At 43.7% G+C, this 21,805-nt stretch overlaps 1 protein-coding gene across 2 annotated transcripts; it reads left to right on the top strand.

Moving 5' to 3' along the window:
• The first annotated feature begins 807 nt into the window (after positions 1-807).
• On the top strand, positions 808-16,734 carry ccdc18 (coiled-coil domain containing 18). 2 transcript variants are annotated; one of them, XM_083526232.1, is made up of 26 exons: positions 808-1,022; positions 1,261-1,469; positions 1,549-1,870; positions 2,623-2,732; positions 3,298-3,426; positions 3,503-3,599; positions 3,686-3,807; positions 3,874-4,165; positions 4,720-4,807; positions 4,917-5,134; positions 5,309-5,419; positions 5,541-5,672; positions 5,783-5,917; positions 5,996-6,073; positions 7,029-7,145; positions 7,735-7,902; positions 9,094-9,236; positions 9,720-9,883; positions 9,958-10,171; positions 11,540-11,630; positions 11,893-12,009; positions 12,110-12,178; positions 12,522-12,653; positions 13,347-13,481; positions 13,657-13,836; positions 15,821-16,734. In XM_083526232.1, exons 2-26 carry the CDS (start codon positions 1,369-1,371, stop codon positions 16,310-16,312), a joined length of 3,957 nt encoding a protein of 1,318 aa, XP_083382358.1. In that variant the 5' UTR covers positions 808-1,022; positions 1,261-1,368; the 3' UTR covers positions 16,313-16,734. The 2 variants fall into 2 exon arrangements, with proteins under 2 accessions (XP_083382358.1, XP_083382357.1); XM_083526231.1 differs by having other exon boundaries at positions 11,540-11,639.
• Positions 16,735-21,805: the final 5,071 nt, after the last annotated feature.

Genomic DNA, 21,805 nt, shown 5'->3' with positions numbered 1-21,805 from the left:
GTTTTTGGTTTTTTTGGCTTTGAGCAGGCTTCTGTAGCCAAAGAATAAATTCATCAAATTAAAATGTGGGGTTTGGTCTGTTTTGTGAGCCTCAAACATGCCACAAATCACAGAAATGTGCTTATTTTCCAGCGTCAGATCGTCCGGGAGGTTTTTTTGATGCCTTCTACACAAAAAAATCAAGTAATTGTTTAATTTATTAATTAAATCTTATTTCAATAAGTCCAATAGGAAATGCATTCAAGTTGTATAGAGAGCAAAAGGGTGAAAATCGAACTAGTAAATAAAATAAATATGAATATACGATCTTATACACTGCACCTTTAGTATGTAAGATATTAAAATTCATTAAAAAATAATAATAGATATATATATATATATAATCCTAGCTGTAAGGAAGAAAATTAAAGAGCAAATTTAACTAGTAATTTGAATAAATTATATAAATAAATAAACGAAATTTTATATTTTGTTAGATTTCACTACCGTTTATAAATATTTGGTTCTAACGTGTTTCATCATAAAAAAAAATATTAAACACATTAAAGAAAAATGTGTTTATTCAGTTTATTTATTAAAAATCTTGATTTTATTCTTTGAAAATAAACCATTTCAAGTTAAGTCCCGCCTACTATGTTCTGATTGGCTATCTTTATCTGAAGCACGCTTGTGATTGGATGCCGGATCAGTCATTCACGTCACCGCGGCGACATTCATATTCGAGGCGCCAACCTTGGCGCGTATCTGTAGACCAATCAACGCTCAGTTGTTCTCCATCAGCCAATCGGAGACGGCGAGAGCGGGTGGCGTTTTGTTTGGATCCTGCTGCTAAGGGAAGTTGGAAAAGAAACAACATGGCGGATTAAAGCGATCACTTCTGATACTTTTGATGATATTTTGTAATGTTGCAGAAGTTTGAGTGAATGATCCTGCGAGAAATGTTGTGAAAATGGACTTCAGAGCAGAGAAGTGACCAACCGGTGATTGTTGACATGTGACATGAAGTGGGATCTGATTTAAAAGTATGAATGACTTAAGATTTGATTCTTCTTTTCTTTAAAACTTTAATTAATTAATCAATTCATTTGTTAATTTATGAACTGATCGACTGACTGACTGGTTGGTTAGTTGATTGATCAATTAATTGGTTAAACGATTAATGGTGGATCGATTGATTAATTGGTTGGTTGATTGATCGATCGATCCAATCTACAGTAGAACACAAATGCTTGTATGGACTGTGTGCTTTTATTGTTACAGATTTACATCAGAAATGCACAGAATCAGATCCTGGATTAAATAATCCGGTTTTCCGTCTGTCATGTGAACTGGATTCTTCAGATCCTCATTCAGATGTGAGACTTACTGATGTGTAACTCGGACAGAGAGCTGGTTGAAGATGTGTTGTCCCTAAGGAATCAGTTGAGAACAACGGAGAGGAATCTCCAGGCTCTGGGAGAACAGTTGAGGTGAGAACAAGTCATTCACAAAGACTCAGATTCTTGAATGGATCCTCACGAGACACCACAATCTTTCTTCCATTTTCAGCCAGTCAGAAAATGACAGCATTACGGAGCAGGAAAACGTGTGCGGATCAGACGGCTACCCAGGTCACGTCACCACTGAAGATCTCCACAAACCCTGCTCTGTGAAAGCTTCGTCTTATCCTCCAGGAAGGTTCAGCACTCCGAAGCCAGCGTGTGTTTTCCCGCAGACCCCATCAGACACAGACATGCAGAACGAGGTGGGTCTGCTCAGGAGGAAGCTCAGCATGGTGAGGGAGGAGAACTCGTCTCTGGTGCTGGAGAACAGGCAGTTGATCAGCGACCTGGAAAACGCGCAGCTCGAGATCGCCAGCTCCAGGTCTAAGGTACTACTATAGCACTTATGGTATATAATATGAATAAAAAATTTGTGGACACCTAAGCATTAGATTGGTGTGTGGATCTTTTTGAACATTCTGTTCCACATTTAATTCCCATCTGTTGTTATAAATAGAAGGTCAAGCGATAGTGTATTTTACCAATACTGATAGCTAGGTTGGATCATCTAGGTTACAAAACAACATACACTTCATGTTAAATAGTACTAAACTGTAACTCAACCCGGAAAAACTATCGGTATAGATTTTCGCAAAACCGATGAATCGGTTGACCTCTAGCTATAATAACCGCAACTCTTCTGGGAAGATGTTTCACTAGATTTGAGATTTCATCCAGCCACATAGTAAAATCAGGGTTCCATTTAATCCCAAATGATTGAGGGTCAGAGCTCTGTAGCAGGAGATCTTCCACACACCTCCAACCCATGGAAAACTGATTTTCATGGAGCTGGCTTTGTGCACAGGAGTATGGTCATGTTGGAACGGATTTGGGTCTCCTAGTTCAAGTGAAGGGAAAATTTCACAGTCCAGCATCCAGAGATGCCCAATAAAATTGTGTGTCTGCAACCTTGTGGTAAAATTTTTGGCAAAGAACCACATATAGCTGGAAAAGTCAGGTGTTTTGGGAGCGGGACATTTTTTATAGAGCGTTTAATTGGACGAGCTTGAAGATCAGATAGACTCCAGTTGTTCTAGTACATGAATGTAAGCTTGACCAACTTCCTACTTGTGTTCTACAGATGCGTGCTCTCGGGTCCACCATCGGCGCAAAGACCTCCAGCGTCTCCATTATGAACGAACAAATTCTCGACTTGGAGGCGCAGCTGGAAGCTCAAGCCACGGCGTTACGGTAAGGCGATATGGCAAACGTTTTGGAACACCTTACTGTGAGGCACACAGTTGTATAGGATGTCTTTGGAGGTTAAATCACTTGAACTAGGAGACCCCAAAACCAGCTTCATTAAGATAAGATATGGATATGGTTTTTCCGGGTTGCGTTATACAGAACAAAAGCGACCTCTAGAGGCCAATCTCTGAATACATTAAATATGTGTGTGTGTATATTTATATATATATATATATATATATATATATATATATATATATATATATATATATATATATATATATATGAATAAATATATAAATTTTTATTTCTTTCAGCACATTTTCAAGATTCAGTATTTTATTTATTTACTTGTTAAATTTTTTTATTTTTAGTACTATTTTACTTGGTGTTTTTATTTTATTTTTTTTATCGTTTGATTTACTCGGTTATCAGTGATCCAACCTCGCTATCGGTATCGATAAAATCGGTCGAGCTCTAGATCTAACAGTAAATGGGAATTAAATGAGGAATGAGGGAAAAAAAAAAAAAAAAGCAAGTAGCGATCTTATGCTCGGGGTGTCCACAGGGAAGCGGAGCTGAAGCGTGCGGCGAGCGAACAGAGCGCACTGCAGTGCAGCAGAACGGTGGATAAACTCAAAGAAGATCTGAACGCGCTGAGGTCAGAGCTGTGTAATGGAACTCGGCAGTGGAAGCGGTAAGTAAAACACCACTAGAACGTGTGGGAGTTTCGTACATTCACATCACAGTGAGGAAGATCTTTCTAATTAAAGGACTGAGCAGCAGAGGAACCAGGCTCTCCGAAACGCAGAGAGAATCAGCGTGGCTTTCAAGGAGTACAAAGCGGACGTCGCTGAAAAGTTGAAGAAGGTAAAACACAAGCTTCAGATCAGGGAGGAAACTTCATAAAGCCCTGAAATCAGACCTCTACATCTCTCTGTGCTTCTCGGGTTCAGGTGATGGAGAACGAGGGCAAGCTGAAGGCGAGTTTGTTCGAGTGTGACCGGGAAAGAGAGGACCTGGAGAAAAGGTGCACGGAGCTGGAGAGAGACATGGAGAGGACGAGTCACAGCCTGAGGTAAGGAACGGTAAAGCAGGACCTTCTGGAAGGTGTTCAGGAATTCTAACTCCATCTTCTCTAAAGTAAAGAGCTGAAGGAGGAGCGAGTCCGTGCCGAGGCTCTCTCCACCGAGCGTCAGGAGCTGCAGGGTCGAGTCCAGTGGGCGTCTGAGCAGCTGAGTCGGCTGCAGAAAGAGCTGGGGCAGAAGGAGACGCAGCTGGAGGAAATGGAAGGACTCCGGAGGGAGAGGGAGGACCTGCGACTCCTCACGGCATGTCAGGAACAAAGGCTCGTTCAGACTCGTAGTGAGGTGGAGCAGGCCAGAGCAGAGCTGGCCAGTCTGGAGAACGTTCTGGACATGCTGCATCTCAGAGAGGTGTGTGTGTGTGTGTGTGTGTGTGTGTGTGTGTGTGTGTGTGTGTGTGTGTGTGTGTGTGTGTGTGTGTGTGTGTGTGTGTGTGTGTGTGTGTGTGTGTGTGTGTGTGTGTGTGTGTGTGTGTGTGTGTAAGCATTCATGATTACACCTTAAACCTGGCTTGATAGTGTCACATTATCCTAAGAGTATTAAATTGACTTGCCCCCATCCCTTTAAACAGACTCATAGGCCACGCCTTGTTTCCTTAAACTGACTTATACTTATAGGCCATGCCTCCTTCCCTAAGACGGAGTTGCAGGCCAAGCCCCTTTCCTAAGTTAGCCTAATAGGCCATGCCTCCTTCTCAAAGATGGACTCACAGGCAACACCCCCTTCCCCAAGAGTTATATAGACTCCCTATGACTGATTTATAAGCCACACCTCCTTTATTGTGACATTCACAGAGGCTACACCTTCTTTCCTCCAACTCACTAAAAGGGCACACCTTCTATATTGGGACTGTTACAGAGGCCACACCTCCTTCACTGAGGTCTTTTGTATCTGTCTGGTTTCAGAATCGAGATGGAGAGTTTTGTGTGAATCCCTGCATTTTACCTTCACTGACTTTCACCTCCATCACAGAGAATCTCCAACACAAGCCAGGTGAGTGTGTAACCCTGAAAAAAGGCCTAAACATGGCATATAGTGTACATCACATCCAGCCCGCTCTCCATGCACACGTTCTTGTTTCTGTGCTGCCGGAACGCTCCAGGCGAACGCTATCAGAAGCTGCTGGTGGCGCTGCAGAGCCTGGAGAAGGAGAAGGCGAGGCAGGCGAGCTCCACCCAGAACCTGCAGGAGAGGCTGAGCCGAGCGCAGAACGAGATCTCATCCCTCCAGACATCCATCACTCAGAGAGCTTCTCACTACCAACAGCTGCACAACCAGCTGCTGGATAAAGCTGCCCAGGCCACCACGCTGGAGAAGGAGGTGATCGATTTAAAGCACATACACCACCGTCTGTTAGATCGTGACCTCACAACCTTCTGATCCTTCTGCTACAAATTTCCTGTCGCCGTGTAAAGTTGTGTAAAAAAAAAAACATATGGATAGTGAAATGACTCGGGTCTAATCTAATCCGAGTTCTGACGTGTTCCTGCGCAGCTGAAGAAGAAGAACTCGCGTGTGGTGGTGCTGGAGAAACAGCTGCAGGAGAAAAGTTCTGCGTACTCACAAGCTGCTATTAAAACCAGCCAGCTGGAGCAGGAGATCATGGTAACACACACACACACACACACGCAAATGCACACACACACACACACACACACACACGCACACACACACACATTTCATGGCTAGCATTTCATTTCTAGCGTTTCTTTTTCGTTCTCTGTAGGAGAAGGACAGCAGCATCCATCACTACCAGTCGCTTCTGAAGAAGAAGCAGAGGGAACATCAGCAGGCCCTGGAGACCTCCAAGATGGCAGAGGCTCACAGGTGCAGGGAACTGGAGGACAGGATGGAGGTGGTGAGTGTGTGAGACGTACACGTTTCGGCTGGCGGACGTCATGATGAAGGGATGATGATGGGGGGTGTGTGTGTGTGTGTGTGTGTGTGTGTGTGTGTGTGTGTGTGTAGTTGCAGTTGTCTCTGGCTCAGAGTCAGGCTGAAGTCACGGAGTTCAAGCGGACCGTGTCCCAGATCCAATCGGAGAAGCAGGAAGTGGAACACCAGGCCGTGTTACTGCAGGCATCCGTGGATCAGCTCACGCAGGTGGGCTTTCTGTACCAGATCGGCGTTTGGGGAGAGAATGATGGCGGTTTATAAACAGAAAATGTGGTTTATTTACAGGAAATAGAGATGCAGGAGAAGCGGAGTAAAGAAGCAGGACGGGTTTTTGAAGAGCGAGCTTTTGAATCGGCTTCGAAGGTGTGTGTGTGTTGTGCTGTTATAGTGAAGTCATTTTTTTTTTACAAACGACTTGCTCACGGCATTCATCTCCATCTTCCATATTTTTAATAAAAAGTACCTCATTTTAATATGTAATATATGCAAATATTTATTTATGTATATATTTACATACCCTTTCTGCACACATTTAAATATAACTCAATATTGCTCATATTACAATTTTTCCCCTTCTGATGTTCTCTTTAATATTAGTGTAATGTGGAATATTTGCTGTAGTTTGCTGTAGTTTGCCTGGAGCCTCACTATCATCTGTACATATGACAATTAAAACTTGAAACTTTCCCTGGGAATGAATAGGAATAAACTGGGAATTTACAAATTACCAGGTGAGAATATAGCAAGGAAATTTAAATGTAGTTTTAAAAAAAATCTCGCAGGAAAATTTTGGGTTGAAACGACCAGATTTAATGCAGTTTTTTGTTGAATTTCTTTAATCACATGCGGACGGCGCATTTATCACAGGGTTACTGAGGCCACGCCCCCTGCATGCCCTGTGCAGTCCATCTTGGCGAGTCTATACATAAATTGCATACACATTAAACACATTTATGTATAGAGCGCCCTCGTGCTGTGTGTACGCTGTTGTGCAACAGAATTATACTAACAATTCAATCTTTTTTTTATTCGTTTGCATGCGTGTCCGCTTATAACCAAACACAATTATACAATTTATATACATTTCTAATAAATTACTAGAAGGTTTCCAACTTGGAATATTTCCAAAATTCCCCATATGACGTTCCCATTGAAAGTTTCTGGAAATTTACCTGAAACCTTCTGCCCCTTCGCAACCCTGCTTAGTATCCAGAATTATTCTGTACAATCTGGATTTGAGGAGAAACTACTCTGGATTCAGGGTATAAGGGTTCAGAATCAGACGTTAGGAACTAAAAGCGAGATCGGGTTTGTGCAGATGAAGCTGATGGAGTCGGAGCTGTCGTGCTGTAAGGAGGAGCTGAGGGAGGGTCTGCAGCAGATCCAGAAGGTCAAGCAGCAGTGCGAGAAGCAGCTGGAGCTGAAGAACTCTGAGGTCTGCACCGAACTGAATCTAACACCATGTGTAGTAGGGTGATGGTAGATCAGTGGGTAAAACAATAGACTTTGGATTCAAAAGGTCATGAGTTCAAATCCCAGACCCTCCAAGGTGCCACTCCTGGGCCCCTGAGCAAGGCCCTTAAACCCCATAGCTGCTCAGTTGTATGCATGAGATAAACATAAGTCGCTCTGGATAAACAGAAAACATAAACGTTAAATTTCTTCTCCTCTGACGACAATTTTGGAACTTGAGAGTTTGCTAAAGATGCGGTTTGCGAGCTCTGACTAGCGACGCGCTCTGATCAAAGGCCGGGAAAATGCTGAGGTTATTGGACGCCTGCTAGATGGCCCTGGTGCCTCCTATTTATTTATTTATTTGTAGCTTTTGTATACATTCTTATTTAGTGACCATGTAATATTTGGACATCAATGATGTAATCAGTGATATCAATAAAACAAACAAACAAACAAAAAAAAGACTAAAATACATACTGCAGCTCGATATAATAAGTAATGATACAGAACAATGTTGCTTGCATGCATTAATGCAATGATAACGATGTGTGACTGTGTGTGTGTGTTAGTTGTCAGTTCTCCAGGAGGCGTTGAGGAGCAGAGCGCTGGCCTGCTCCAGCTCCAGCGAAGAGAACCTGCAGCTGCAGCGCTCCATGCAGAGACAGCAGGCCATGCTGCAGGAGAGCACCAGCCGCATCGCACAGCTCGAGGACTGCCAGAGTCACCTGCAGAACCAGGTACAGCTTTATACCGGTTTATAAGACTGCGGTGAGACCTGCTTTGGTGTTTGGTAGGTAGGATGTTTTGGAGACAAGGGGATTGAGATGATTTGGACATGTGCAGAGGAGGGACATGAGGTATATCGGCAGAGGAACGCTAGTATGGAGACGGATGATCCACTGTGGCGACCCCTAATGGGAGCAGCCGAAAGAAGACGATTTGTGGGTTTTCTCCATGCCTTCTGCTTTCCTCCCATCTCTAAACATTGCAAAAATGCTAAAAAATGCTAGGTGGGAAGCGGTAGCTTAATTGTTAAGGTATTAGGGTTTGGAACACGAGGGTCATGAGTTCAAATCCCAAATCTCTCCTGGGCCCCTGAGCAAAGCCCTTAAAGCTTAAGGCTGCTTAGTTATATGAATGAGATAAATGTCAGGGTGTCTGGATATGGACGTCTCTTCCGAATGCTTCCCGAATTCCTAATGGAAATAAAAAAAACTGATTCAAAAGCTAAAACCATTTCAGACATTTCAGACTCTGTGTATCGATGCCCGTGTACCGACATCGATACAAACGAACGCGATTAACTATGATTGGAATAAAATTGACAGCCTTTCACAGTGTACTGCAGAAAGAAGGAAACAAAAAAACGGCCCCAGAACCGAACCATGTGGGACACTGGCTCAGGATGCATGACTAAAATAGCCTTTGTTTTTTTTCTTTTTACTTTAACGCAGCACTTTATCGAGTGTTCCAAGAAACATGGACACCAACGACCATCAATGTATTCACTGTTTTTATTAATGATGTCAAAAAAAAAAAACGAGTGAAAATGATTCCTCAGGGATTTCCAGACTGCACAACAGCAGAGGTATAAAAGGCTATAAATGACTTTTTTAAGTGGATGCCGGTTCGCAGCACTAAAGTGGGTCAGAGTGTGATTCGTCGATAAAAGAAGGTGCTTGTTTCAACTTGAATTCGATGTTCATGTGCCTTCAGGTGAAACAGCTGAGTTCCTTTAAAAATCTTCCCACGATATCTAAAGCGTTGTGTAACACTATACACAAATACACAAGTACACTACTGATAGTGAATAATAAGTTATACTTGTGTTATATTCAAAATTTCAGTAATACCACAGAGCTTTGGATTTCTGGGACTCTGATCGTTCAGACCTTTTGTGGTTTTCATCAAATGTTTCTGTCCTGCAGGTTTCTCAGCTGGAGCAGGATCTGGAGAGGGAACGCACCACCTCATCGCAGCAGCTCAGGAGAAATCAGGCGGAGGTGGAGGACGCCAAGCAGGAGGTGCAGAAGAAGGATAGGCAGAATGCTGAACTCTCAGCTTCCATAATGTGAGTCCCATATGGAACGTTTTCCAAGGCTTCTGATTTGATTTTACCAGTTTATTCAACCGGAACCAAGATCGTGTCACTATAACATGGTGTACATGAGTGGATTTACACTGTTCAGCCAAACGTTTGTGGATATCTGACCATCACAGACTTCCTTTTGTTTGTTTTCAAAAAACATCTCTGAGAAGCTCCTATTGCATTCCAGGTCGCCGTCCAGCCTCCGGCGGTGTCTGTGCCTTCCTCAGTGTCCCTCAGAGTCTTATGACTGAGTCAGGACTCGCTCACATTGTCTGAACAGCTGAACGTGTCTATAAATATCGAAACCCGTGCGTCTTTCGCTCAGAACCAGAAAACGGCAGCATGTCGTTGCTTTTCTTTCGAAAGCCAAGGCATGGAAAAGCTGTAGATTCCGGTTTGATCTGGTTTAAACAACGTCGTTGTATTTATTCATTTATTCATTCATTCTGCGCTCGTGTTTTGCAGGAAGCTGAGCTCCGAGATGAACGCATGCAGAGAGGAGCTTACGGAAATGGAGAAGGAGCTTCTGCAGCTGAGGAGGGACAGCAACGCGAAAGCTACGCAGCTCAGTGAGATGGAGGAGACGCTGCAGGAGACCAGGGGCATGCTGGATAAGAAGAGTGACATTGGTACGTTACATTGTTTTAGGAATCGTACGGTTTTGTACCCACGAGATGTAAACGTCTTGCTATGCTTGGTGCAGTGCTGGACCTGGAGGAGAAGCTCCACCGGAGCGAGATGGACCGGCGGAACTCTCTGCAGAAGGCCCATCTGCTGGAGGAACAGTTAAGCACGGTGCGTGGTGAGCTGGCGGACACGCTCGGACACCTGGAGGAGCTGAGGGACGTGCTGCAGAGGACCCAGCTCACTGCCGACCAGCGGCACAACACCATCCAGCAGCTCACCGCAGAGCTCAGGTGAGGCTCTGCCCCTCAGCCGGTTGAGGACAAAGCCGGCGATGCTCATCAGGCGCGACCTTGTTAACCCCCCCGTGGGTCTTTCACTCTCTCTTTTCAATAAGATCTGAAGTCTGTAAACTTTATCAAGTTTTATTAATATTACTATTTAAAAAAAAAAAAAAAAAAGAATTTTATGCAAATATGTGCATCTGCTTTTATTTTTTTCCTGAATAATAAAATGTGTTGCTTTGCAAGAAAACGCACACCTTCATTCTACAGCTTCATCCTCAGCACTACAAGCCCCGCCCTAATTTTTCTTACAAATCCGTTACAAAGCCTGCATTTGCATACCGCAACCTGATTGGTCTCCACCACTTTTATGATGTAATAACCCAAATCAATTGTCAGTCAGTTTCCTCGAATACAATCCCCCCTCTTAAAAATACATTTAGTTGAGTCGTTGAGTTCTGCTTTATTGTGGGTGTAAAAATATTCACTGTGAACCCTTGGCCTTCGCTCTGAACTTGTTCAATCCTGTTCAGCAAGCTGTTCTGTTTTTTAACAAGATTCTCCACAAGGGGGCGCTAAATAAAAAAGGTTTAACACATGCTTCAGAATAAAAAGTTGGATTTGTGTCAGTAAAGTAAAGCAAGCTCCTGGTCCTCCATAATTCACCCTACTGAAGCACCTACTGCTGATCCTGGAGCAACATCACACCAAGCACAGACTCGCTCCTTCAAAATACTATGTACGATGCGCAGAACCTGATTACAGACCATTTTTATTTTAAATTACCATATAATTACCATACAACCAAGTCAAAATTATTGGTACGCCTGACTTTTCCTGCCATGTGCCACTTCTTCCCAGAACTGTCAAAGCCGCACATTCGAATAAGACATCTTTTGCATGACAATGTCCCTGTGCACAAAGCCAGCTCCATGAACATCTGCTTTACATGATTAGGAAGATCTTGAAGTGCCTGTTCTAGAGCTCCAAAACCCTAATGGGATAAATGTGAACGCTGACTGCACCCCAGGCCACCTCACCTCACCTGCCTGACTTTACCTCACCTCACCTGCCTGACTTTACCTCACCTCCCCTGCCTGACTTTACTTCACCTCACCTACCTGATCTCACCTCACCTACCTGATCTCACCTCACCTCACTTACCTGACTTTACTTCACCTCACCTACCTGAAATCCCACACAAATCTCCACAAAATCTAGTGGAACATCTTCCCACAAGAAAACTGTTAAAACAAACAGAAGAACAAATGAAGATTGGAGGTCGTTAATGATGGAGCAGGTATATGTGGCGGACTTCTGGTTAATACCGTGTGTGTGTGTGTGTGTGTGTGTGTGTGTGTGGACGTGTGTGGACAGGGAGAGCCAGCGAGAGCTTGAAGAGAGAAATCATGAGGTGCTGGACATGGACACTGCACTAAAGGAGAGACAGGGGGAACTTCAGCAGAGGGCAGAAGTGGTAACACACACACACACACACACACACACACACACACACACACAGATTTTTCTCACGTTCTTCAACGTTTCCTGTCTGATTCCTCGGCGGCTGGTTCAACTCCTTGAAAGGGTTAATAAAGTACCTCGTTTTTTGAATGTCCAGCAGATGGCGCTAAGAAAAGCAATTTTAAACGCTCGTCATCTGTTTTTATAGCGAATATCTTCATAAGCCTAAATGAAAACATGTATATTCCGTGTGTTTTCGCTTGTAGCTCGGACATCTGGATGTGGTCATTAAGGAGCACAAACTGGAGATGGAGAGGAAGGTGGAACATCTGCAGGGCGTGCTGGAGAAGACCGAGAGAAAGCTCAGAGAAAAAGATGAACAGGTACAGCGATCCAGCACGATTTGAAGGACGTAAAGAGCTACTTTTTTGCGGTTTTCTGAGGACAGAAGGGACGTGTCTGACTCTGCCGCTTCGTATCTAGGTGGGGTTTCTGACCGAGAGGCTGGACTTGGTGAAATCCCAGCTCCAGGTGAAGGAGGATCTGGAAAAGGTGAGGAACTACACATCTGGCTTGTCAGAGTGATATAATGGACATATCAACATATTAATCAACCAATATGTAGATATCTAAATTCTTGGTTCTGATTGGCCAGAGGACGAGGTCACATGGTCTATAATACAGTATAGTTTCCATAGTGAGGTTTACTGGATGTTTATTGGCCGTTTATGGAAGGAGTCTCCAGTGTCAGGGCAGGATGTGGTCACATGACAAGCTGCATTTTCACTTCAATTTATCATCAGTTGGATCAAAAGTGTGTGTGTGTGTGTGTGTGTGTGTGTGTGTGTGTGTGTGTGTGTGTGTGTGTGTGTGTGTGTGTGTGTGTTGGTATAAGAGTACGCTGGAGCTTGGCCAGCAGCTGCGTGTGTGTCGAGAGCAGCTCCAGAAGAGTGCACAAGACCTGAGGGACGCACACACTCGCTGCGACGCTCTGAGTGCACAGCTGGACAACGTCACACACCGCAAGGTGCAGGTTCACACACCTTTATTAACTGTTAAATGATCATATAAACAACCTCAGTTATGGAGATGCACATCCCCAGGCCACTCCTCCTTCTTCAGGAATGCCTACACAAACTGTGTGTGTGTGTGTGTGTGTGTGTGTGTGTGTGTGTGTGTGTGTGTGTGTGTGTGTGTGTGTGTGTGTGTGTGTGTGTGTGTGTGTGTGTGTGTGTGTGTGTGTGTGTCCTCTACACACACCTCACCCTAGACCTTCGGCCACTGGTTTATTTAATGAGTAATCGTGTGTCTTCAGAGTACAAACATTCTGGTGAAGTGAAGGAACTTGATGTTCATTTTAAGTTCATGTTCATGCAGAGGAACTGAAATTGCTGAGGTTCCTCAGGGCATCTGTCTCCATCCCTCTAAACACCCCCATTGCCCCCCCCCCCCCCCCCCCCCCACACACACACACACACAATCGATCCCTTTCACCCCGCTCTGATTTTCCCTTCGACTCCCTTTATTGCCCTCTTTCATGCTTTGTTTCTCTCTCTCTCTCTTGTTTTTGTTTTCTCATTTTTCTCTTTGTCTCTTCTCACGTTCTCTTGTTTAATGCAGGACAGAAGTCAGGGTCATTAACATGAAGGTCTTTCTTTCTGGACATGTTATAGTGATCCTGATTTTGTGTGTGTGTGTGTGTGTGTGTGTGTGTGTGTAGGAGACTGACGTGCAGCAGCTGCACGAGCAGCTCCGTGTGGTTGAGAAGCGGCTGCAGGGTGAAGCTCAGCTGCAGGCCACAGTCGCTGAACTCCAGCACGAACTGGAACAGCAAAAAGCAGAACACAGCAGAGAGGTATAACCCCACACACACACACAAACACACACACACACACACACACACCCTTCATTGGGCTGTTCATCTGTACGTACGGAATTAAACACTTCATCTCTTGCTTGTAGGCTATTTTTTTTTATTTTAAATCCATTTCCAGTCACCTCATCATCATTTTATTTTTGTAACCCGTAAGGTCTCAGCTCTTCAGCAGACCCGCGGGCAGCTCCTGAAGGTCTCCGATCAGATCTCGCTCAGCCTCCGGAGCTCTGAGGAGCAGCTGGAGAAATCTCGCTCAGACGCCGAGGTGCTCCACACGCAGCTCCGCTCCACGCAGCAGCTCCTGCAGCACGCCAACGAAACGCTGCTCATCAAGGTCAGACGTTTTCACATCCCGCCCCAGACGTGGTTTCTGATTTGCCACGCCCTTTTTTTTTTTTATAGGTACCAAAATTTTCCATACAGATGCAAGGAACCTGAATACGTCTCCTGCTGGTCATGAATAAAGACTTTGTAGTGAAGTTAGAAATTGTAGGCACGTCCTTATCACTGTTCTTTAATCTGGAAGGAGTTTGATAAGTTCTGGAGAATTTCTGGAGAAAACACAGTGTTGTTGAACATTCCAGTTTATAGTGCATGAAGGATGAACATTTACTATCCTGGTCAAATAGATAACGATCGTGCAGGTCTGAAATAGAGATGCTGTGTGTGTGTGTGTGTGTGTGTGTGTGTGTGTGTGTGTGTGTGTGTAAGATAATTGGAAAAACCTCAGCATCTTCATCTGGCTTTTTTTTCTTTTTCTTTGTCTATTCCTGAAAAGAATCAGGTGATGGCCTGGCCACTCCCCCTTGGCCATGCCCCCTTGGCCACGCCCCCTTGGCACACATCCTTGGCCACCCCCTTTGATCTTTCAGACAGCTTTTCTTCTAATATTGACTCTCCAATCAAAAAGGGAGTTCCCGTTCTGTTTATCTTACGAGACGTTCACAAATATTTTCTCTTGAGGTTTTAATTCCCGCACCTGCAGATATTTAAACCCAGTGCAGCTCGTTGTTCGAGACTCCTCAGGGTTACGCCCATCAGAGCCTGTTCTTCTCGCCGTTTCCATGCCACCCCATGCTGTAAACAATTAAACCTTCGTTCTGGAATGCGAAAGGGTTTCTGTTACGAGAACGCGCCTAATTTCTGAGATGCTTTTTTTCCCCTCCCGCGTGAGGAACGTTGGCACACGAAGCACGTGATGCCTCCTGTTCGTTCGTTCGCCGGAAAAGCGAGAAGGTTGTCGAGATCTGGAGGATGGAGGACGTGTAGATCGTATGTACGACCCCAATTCTCTTTGAGCCAAAAAGATTCCTCTTCCAAACCTTCAGCAGATGATCTCCTCAGTTGTGATGCTCCACAGTGGGAAACACGGCCCTGTGCCAATTAATTTTAAACACTTATAGTGAATGAGATCTTTTGCAGAACCCTCCCACCTTTTTTTTTTTAGATTTTAGGTTGTATGAGGGTCTCCTGATTAGAGATCTATAATATGTAGACCTTCAGTTCTGCATGGATTCATTTGCTTCTCAACACGATCTTTTCATCCACAACTCGGTCTTCTCTATCCCCTCTTCCTGATCCCCTGTCCTGCTTGGAGGACATTCCAAATACATCTCCATCAGTGTTTCCTAATAGCGTGCGCTCCAGCAGGAACTCATCCTGAGACGTCTTTGTGAGGAGCGTTAACCAGCGGCAAAACTCTCAATCACGAGGAGCGCCGCCTCGTACCGCAGGAATCTGTCAGATCGCCAAGATCCACAACCTGCGAGCGAGAAATTACAGCTTCAAAAGCTGTTTTGAAGATCTTGGTTGCACCGATTACTCTGAGAACTGTCACCTTCATGGGTTGGAAGTGTGTGGAAGATCTCTTGCTATAAAGCTCTCGACTCAATCTTATTGAACAACGAATGTGAACGCTGACTGCACTCCAGACCTCCTCATGTCCTCACCTACATCAGTGCCTGACTTCACTCCACTCCACCCTTGTGTCTAAATGAAATCTCTAGAAATCTCCACAGAATCTAGTGGAACATCTCAGAAGAGGGTTTCTTATTAGATATGTATGAATTATTGGTAGACATCTACAGAAACCACATCAAAAACACAAGTCAAGGCGCATTTTCACGACCCCCTAGGTGGAACGGTAGTAGGACGTTCGTGTCCATCAGAGTTCATTGTTAGGTCTCATGTCCACATTTGTTGTTTAATAAACTGCATAATGAAGTTCTTGTGTGGAGCCACCAGGGCCTGAAAAACCCATTCGGTTCCTTTTGTGCAGAACGTTGTTTAATTACAAACCTCACTCTCCTCTGTTTCAGGAATCGGAGATCGCACGTCTTCAAGCGAAGATCTCAAGCCTGGAGAGAGCCTCCGAGCTTCGCAGCTCCACGCTCCATCACGACTCCAGCACTTTCCCTTCGCTCTCTCCTCCTCTCAAAGACCCGTCACCTTGTTTTCCCGCTCCCCTCAGTGACCCCATCGGCCTCTCCAGCATCTCCCGTACATCGTGGACGGAAGCCTCCTCAGACACCTCGCTGGAGCTCTCTGAGAGTCTCAAAGCCAGTGTGAAGGCAGCGCTGAAGCCTCAGAGTTCTCCACCGAGCAGCTGGCAGGGTCTTCACCCAGAGCTCTCCTCCAGCTCAGACATGACCTTCAACCCTCTTACATACATGTTAGACGCAGAGGAACCTGAGGAACCGGACAAGGACTCCCTGTCAGGCATGCTGAGGTTCGTTAATCAGACTTTGGCTCTGCAGGAACAACATTCTGACACACACATGCAGGGAAGTACACACCCAGAGACCATCTAGAACATCTCGAATGCAGGTTGACCCTCGGGATAACGCAGTTCTTAGTGGTTTCTTAAGAGGCTCCTGTTTGTTTGTTTGTTCTTTTTGAAGATGGTATGGTTTTAAAGGAAACTCATCATAACAGGAAACGACACTTCCAAGATGTTCATCAGATCTTTCCAGATTTTAGATCATTTCTGAAGGACGCATTTTCCTGTCCCTCTCATGATCTGCTTTTCTTTTGTTGGACTTGCAGTAAAACCAGTCCTGATAACTTGAAGTTAAATTTTTATATATATGTGTGTGTGTGTGTGTGTGTGTGTGTGTGTGTGTGTGTGTGTGTGTGTGTGTGTGTGTGTGTGTGTGTGTGTGTGTGTGTGTGTGTGTGTGAAAGCTCTTTTTATAGACGTTTTTCAATAAATTTGTGATTTTATGTATTTTTATTTATTCACTCATGATTTATGTTTAAAGAAGAACATTAAGCGTCACATGATCACATGTTAATTATCTTCTAATAATATTATCACCCAAAACACCAAATTCCTCTGGTGCTTTCTGCACTTCTTATCTGATTCCTTCCTTTTTTTTCTTTCTTTTTGGTTTGGCATCTTTGGACTCCACCAGTCCACCACCATTAGCATACTGAGATCTTTTCTGGATTTGTGGTGCAGTCAGGGTTCACATTAATCTCAATAGGGTTGAGGGACAGCGCTCTATAGCAGGAGATCTTCCTCACACTGTCAACCCATGTAAAGCAAATCTTCATGGAGCTGGACGTTGGAGTAACATGGAGTAAATGTAGCTGGGGGGTTTTCAGGGTTTTGTCCTGCAGTAAAGAGGCTCCTGTCACAGTGGTGAAATCTGCAAACAAAAGACTTGTAAAGCAAACAGCTGCTCCTTCAGCGACAAACACGTGTAACGTTCACGTGGAAAAAACAGTGGCTGGCATTTTTGTTTAAAGCTCACTGCTTTCTCAGATTTCTCATTACTTTCTCAGGTTTCTCATATTTCTCACTGCTTTCAGATTTCTCACTGCTTTCTCAGCTTTCTCACTGCTTTCTCACTGCTTTCTCAATTTCTTTCTGATTTCTCACTGCTTTCTCACTGATTTCTCGCAAATTTCTCACTGATTTCTCGCAAATCTCTCACTCGGACGCCATCTTTGACATTCTGCACCAGATGTATTAGTTTATGGATCTGTACTTGGTCTACAGATTATATTACCTTCACCCTAATGTGAGACTGATGCTTATCTTCCACAGAACAGGAAAACCAACAGCACTGCTGTGATCCTGACTACGATTCTAGATTCCATCCTGAGGAACAGGATTTCTTTTAGAAACTCATTGGATTAAAAATTGAGGGAGGATAAAAAACAGTCAGTTTTCTAGAATTTTTGTTTCCATCCATTAACATGCCTCTAATTCGGGGAAATGTTCTTCGTATGTACTGTATGTAGAAGAACCCAAGAGTGATTGGGGTCAGCATTTGGTTTCAAACCAAGTTTTAATTAAGCCACGCCCACTTTAGTCTTAGGCTTAGGGAATTCATCAGATGGATTAAGTGATGTAGAAACCTGAGAGCATAATTATGGTGTTTTCTAATGAGTCATTGGTTCTCAATGTGCTCGAGGACATGTTCAGGTGTGTCTGGTTCGTTTGTGGTTTATTTGCTTCAATTTTTTTATTCCTCCATTTCCAAATCACTATAAAGCATCACAGTCTTGCCTAAAAGTCTGCAATGCCTTCATTATAAATTCCTCTAGAATGTGCTATAGAGCATATATAAAGCTTTATAATACCCGGGCCTGTATAAAGGCCAGAACAGTTTTATATATAATATCAAAACCAGCAATATTATACACTCATAGTGTCATTTTAGTCATCTTGAGTTATGATGCATTATAGTATGTATCTAAAAACATTATCACATGGAGTATCTAAACCATAGGTTATACTGCATTATAATACCTTCATAAGAGTATTTTCACACGTAGCATCTAAGTTATAATGCTCATGCTCATAAGGAACCTCACATGTATCTCAGCCATGAACCAAAGTCCACGAGTACGTTTTCATGTGTAATAACGAAATCATGAAATTAAATGCATTATAACATGTTCATAAGAAAATGTAAAGTAAACTGGTGGTCTATAGCGACATGCTGACAGGAATAGAAACGGGCCACGCCCCCAACTATAGCAACATTATCTGACATCATTATATACCTAAACCTTTAAAATATGATTATAACACACACCTCAGTTACACACACAAAAGCTTATAACTCATCAGAGAATTATAAACAGGTCATAAGTGAAAAAGTGTTGTTTTTATAATATCATTTAACATCTGATTATATGATTATATTGTATTTGTTACGTAACAGAGAAATTACAGGCAAATAGCGGTTTATTCCAGGGATTATAAATGCCTGTGTGTTCTTTAAATAGGTTTATACTCGAGGTCAAGATGAATGAATGCACCTGCAACAAATACGAACACAAATATAAACTACGAAGCTGAATAACGTCATCGTAGGATTTCTTTAACTCCGAGGTCTGCGTGACTGTAAACGCTAAAAGCTGCAGGCTTCTGCTTTTCCTTTGTGGTTCTGTATGTCGTGTGTGACAAGAGGATGTGAGTAAAGTCCTAATTGCCAAAATTAAGCAAGATTTTTTTTGTTGCTTACAAGAATTTTCTAAATTAATTCCCTTTCTTTTATGACAAAGTAAAAATATTGTCTGATTAATTCTGCTGGTGAATATATAAACCTGAGCACAAGTCTTTAAGTTCACGTTCTGGTTTATTATTAAACGTTTGTATGTATATTCCATGATGGCTGCAGGTAACGTAGTCGCGTGGCAGATGGTTTCGTGGTCATGCTGTCGACGCGCTCAGTCAGGATGCGGTTTGTTTACGCTGGCACGCCATTTCTGCAGAACTCCACTAGACCAGGCTCGTGCTTTTTGATGACCTTTATTTCCCTATAAAGCAGTTTTTGTGAGAATGTTGGCTTTGTGTAACGCAAAAGAACCCAGATTTGCAATTCAAATGTCCTTATCTGCCCAGAGCGAGTTCCTGATGCCCGGGGTGGAACCTTCACCTCTGTTTCCTTGTGGATTGATATGAAAAGGAACTGATGCTCTTATCTGTAGCGTTGGTGCTGCAGAGCCTCATTGTGTTTCTCATGTGTGGTTAGAGATGCATGGCAGCTATTTATACCGAAGTGTTCAGAACAAGAGAAAACCACAGCATCGAATCGAGCTCTAGATCTGTCAGCAACAATTTTATGTTTGCTTCTCAGTACCTTTGCCACTAACGTTGTTCAATCCAGGCCACACCCCCTTTTGGTTTGACTGACAAGCACACAAGCCATATCTTCGGAACAAACCTCAAACGGATAAATAGCAACTGAGGGCACACTCCCTGAACTGGGACTGACTGGCACCAGAAGCCACACCTTCTAATTGGACCGCACAGGTATAGAGGCCACGCCTCCTTTATTTGGAATAGATTTAGAGCACGCCTCCATGTCCTGGGACTAATTCCGGGCTTACATTGTGCGATTTTGGCCACGATGTGATCGTCTGAGACAAATAAAAAAATCCTATAATCCGGGATTTAAATCTGTAGTCTCTGATCTTTGGTTCTTCAGACTTTTCCCACGACGATCAACAAACCAAGAACCAATTGAAGCGCCGAAGTCGATGACATGATTAGCGGATTCAGGATCGCCTTTATATGGATTCAGGTGGACGTTACAGCAAGAAGGCAAACTTCAACAAAACGAACACTGTTTTTGTTTGCTGTTAGCTATTATTAGCGAGAGAACACGGGTCTGAAACAGTCTGACATTATGACAACTAAAATCCTACAGTGTGTCATGGGGATCATGTTCGTACAGTCTGACAAGTTTTAATTGCAAAGGACTATAAAAATCACACAGGGAGAGCCTGGCATAAAAAGAATAGAGACGGAGGCCACGCCTCCTTCACTTGAACTGACAGGAATAGAACCCCCCCCACACACACACACACACACACATATACACACACACACACACACACACACACACACACATACACACACAGGCTCTGCCCACAACATACAGATCATTCACAACCTTCCATAGAAAGAGGTTAAATAAAGACATTAATATTAATATACTAGTTAACATACATACAAACATAATTTCAAAAGTATGTAAACATGTACTGTATATTGAACTCCATCATAAAACGGATAAATAATGGGCGAGGGTGAGGACAGCGGGCGAGGACAGCTGGCGAGGGTGAGGACAGCGGGCGAGCAGCAGTTGCTCAGTGGCGCCCCCTCTCCCCCATGCGCCTTGGGCGAATGCCTAGTTTGCCTATGCTTAGAAACGTTGCTGAAAACAGACTTTGCCTCCATTTCCTGGGACTAAGAAAAATAGACACGTAGGTCATGCCTCCTTTACCCTTGCAGGTAGGATTTACAGAAATAGACCCAGAGGCCACGCCTCTTTTTACTATGTTGTGTGGTAATGACCTCGTCATGCTGCTCCACAGACCTGATGCACTTTTTGATATATTACACACACGAGCTCACTCCCTGTCCTCCTGTACTAAAAGATAAAGTCTGACTTGTTTCTTCGGAATTATTCAGAACACCAGAATCAATTTCCATTTTTTCCACTTAACTTCGAGTTCCATGTATCAAGGTCATCTCAATGTCAAAATTCTCAAAGTCAAACTTCCTGTGTAAAAACCCAGATGACGTGTCTCGGCCACACCGAGACCTGCCACAGCGTCTGGGTTATTATAGAGGAAGTTAGCGCATCAGAGGGCCTGCTAATCCGAGCTTTATTCTGGACTGCACAGTCAGCAAGACCTGCTGCCTCCCGCTCTGTGTGTGTGTGTGTGTGTGTGTGTGTGTGTGTGTGTGTGTGTGTGTGTGTGTGTGTGTGTGTGTGTTAATTATCAGTTGTGATATGTATTTATGCATAGGTGAAGCTCTTAATTATGTTTTTCATAATCAGGTTGCGCTCTGATGCACACCATGACTCAGATATTGACCAGTCATTTACAACACACACACACACACACACACACACACACACACACACACACACACACACAAACACACACACACACCAACACACACAAACACAGAGATAATAATGCTGTGTGTGATGATACATCATGATGTGGTGGATTATCAGAATTCTTCATGTTCATCCAACAGGCTCTGCTGCCTAAACATGGCTAACTGTCTAACCAAGGCCTTTATATGAGACTTTCCTGTATGGGGACATTTGTTTGTGGCCACCAGGCTGAAATAAATCCTCCTTCTCTCTGTGTGTGTTTTGTGATCTGCTTTGTCAGGGCTCAGACTTCCTGATATTAGAAGTTCTCGCGCTGTAAATAAATGGAATAAATGATATTAAAAGTTATAATGCTCCGTGGATGCTTGTGTGACAAAGAAATGTTCATGGAACTACATCACTGGAGACTCCAGTGTCAGTCAGAGGTGC

The sequence above is a fragment of the Silurus aristotelis genome, assembly GCF_946808225.1.
Source record: "Silurus aristotelis genome assembly, chromosome: 22".
Taxonomy (NCBI): domain Eukaryota; kingdom Metazoa; phylum Chordata; class Actinopteri; order Siluriformes; family Siluridae; genus Silurus; species Silurus aristotelis.
This window is presented reverse-complemented; position numbering and strand designations above follow the sequence as displayed.

Coding starts and splice junctions, on each gene's coding strand:
- ccdc18 (XM_083526231.1), top strand. CDS start 1,369: ATGTGTAACTCGGACAGAGAGCTGGTTGAAGATGTGTTGTCCCTAAGG. Junction 3,600..3,685: donor TCGCTGAAAAGTTGAAGAAG/GTAAAACACAAG, acceptor TCTCGGGTTCAG/GTGATGGAGAACGAGGGCAA. Junction 11,640..11,892: donor TTCAGCAGAGGGCAGAAGTG/GTAACACACACA, acceptor TTTCGCTTGTAG/CTCGGACATCTGGATGTGGT.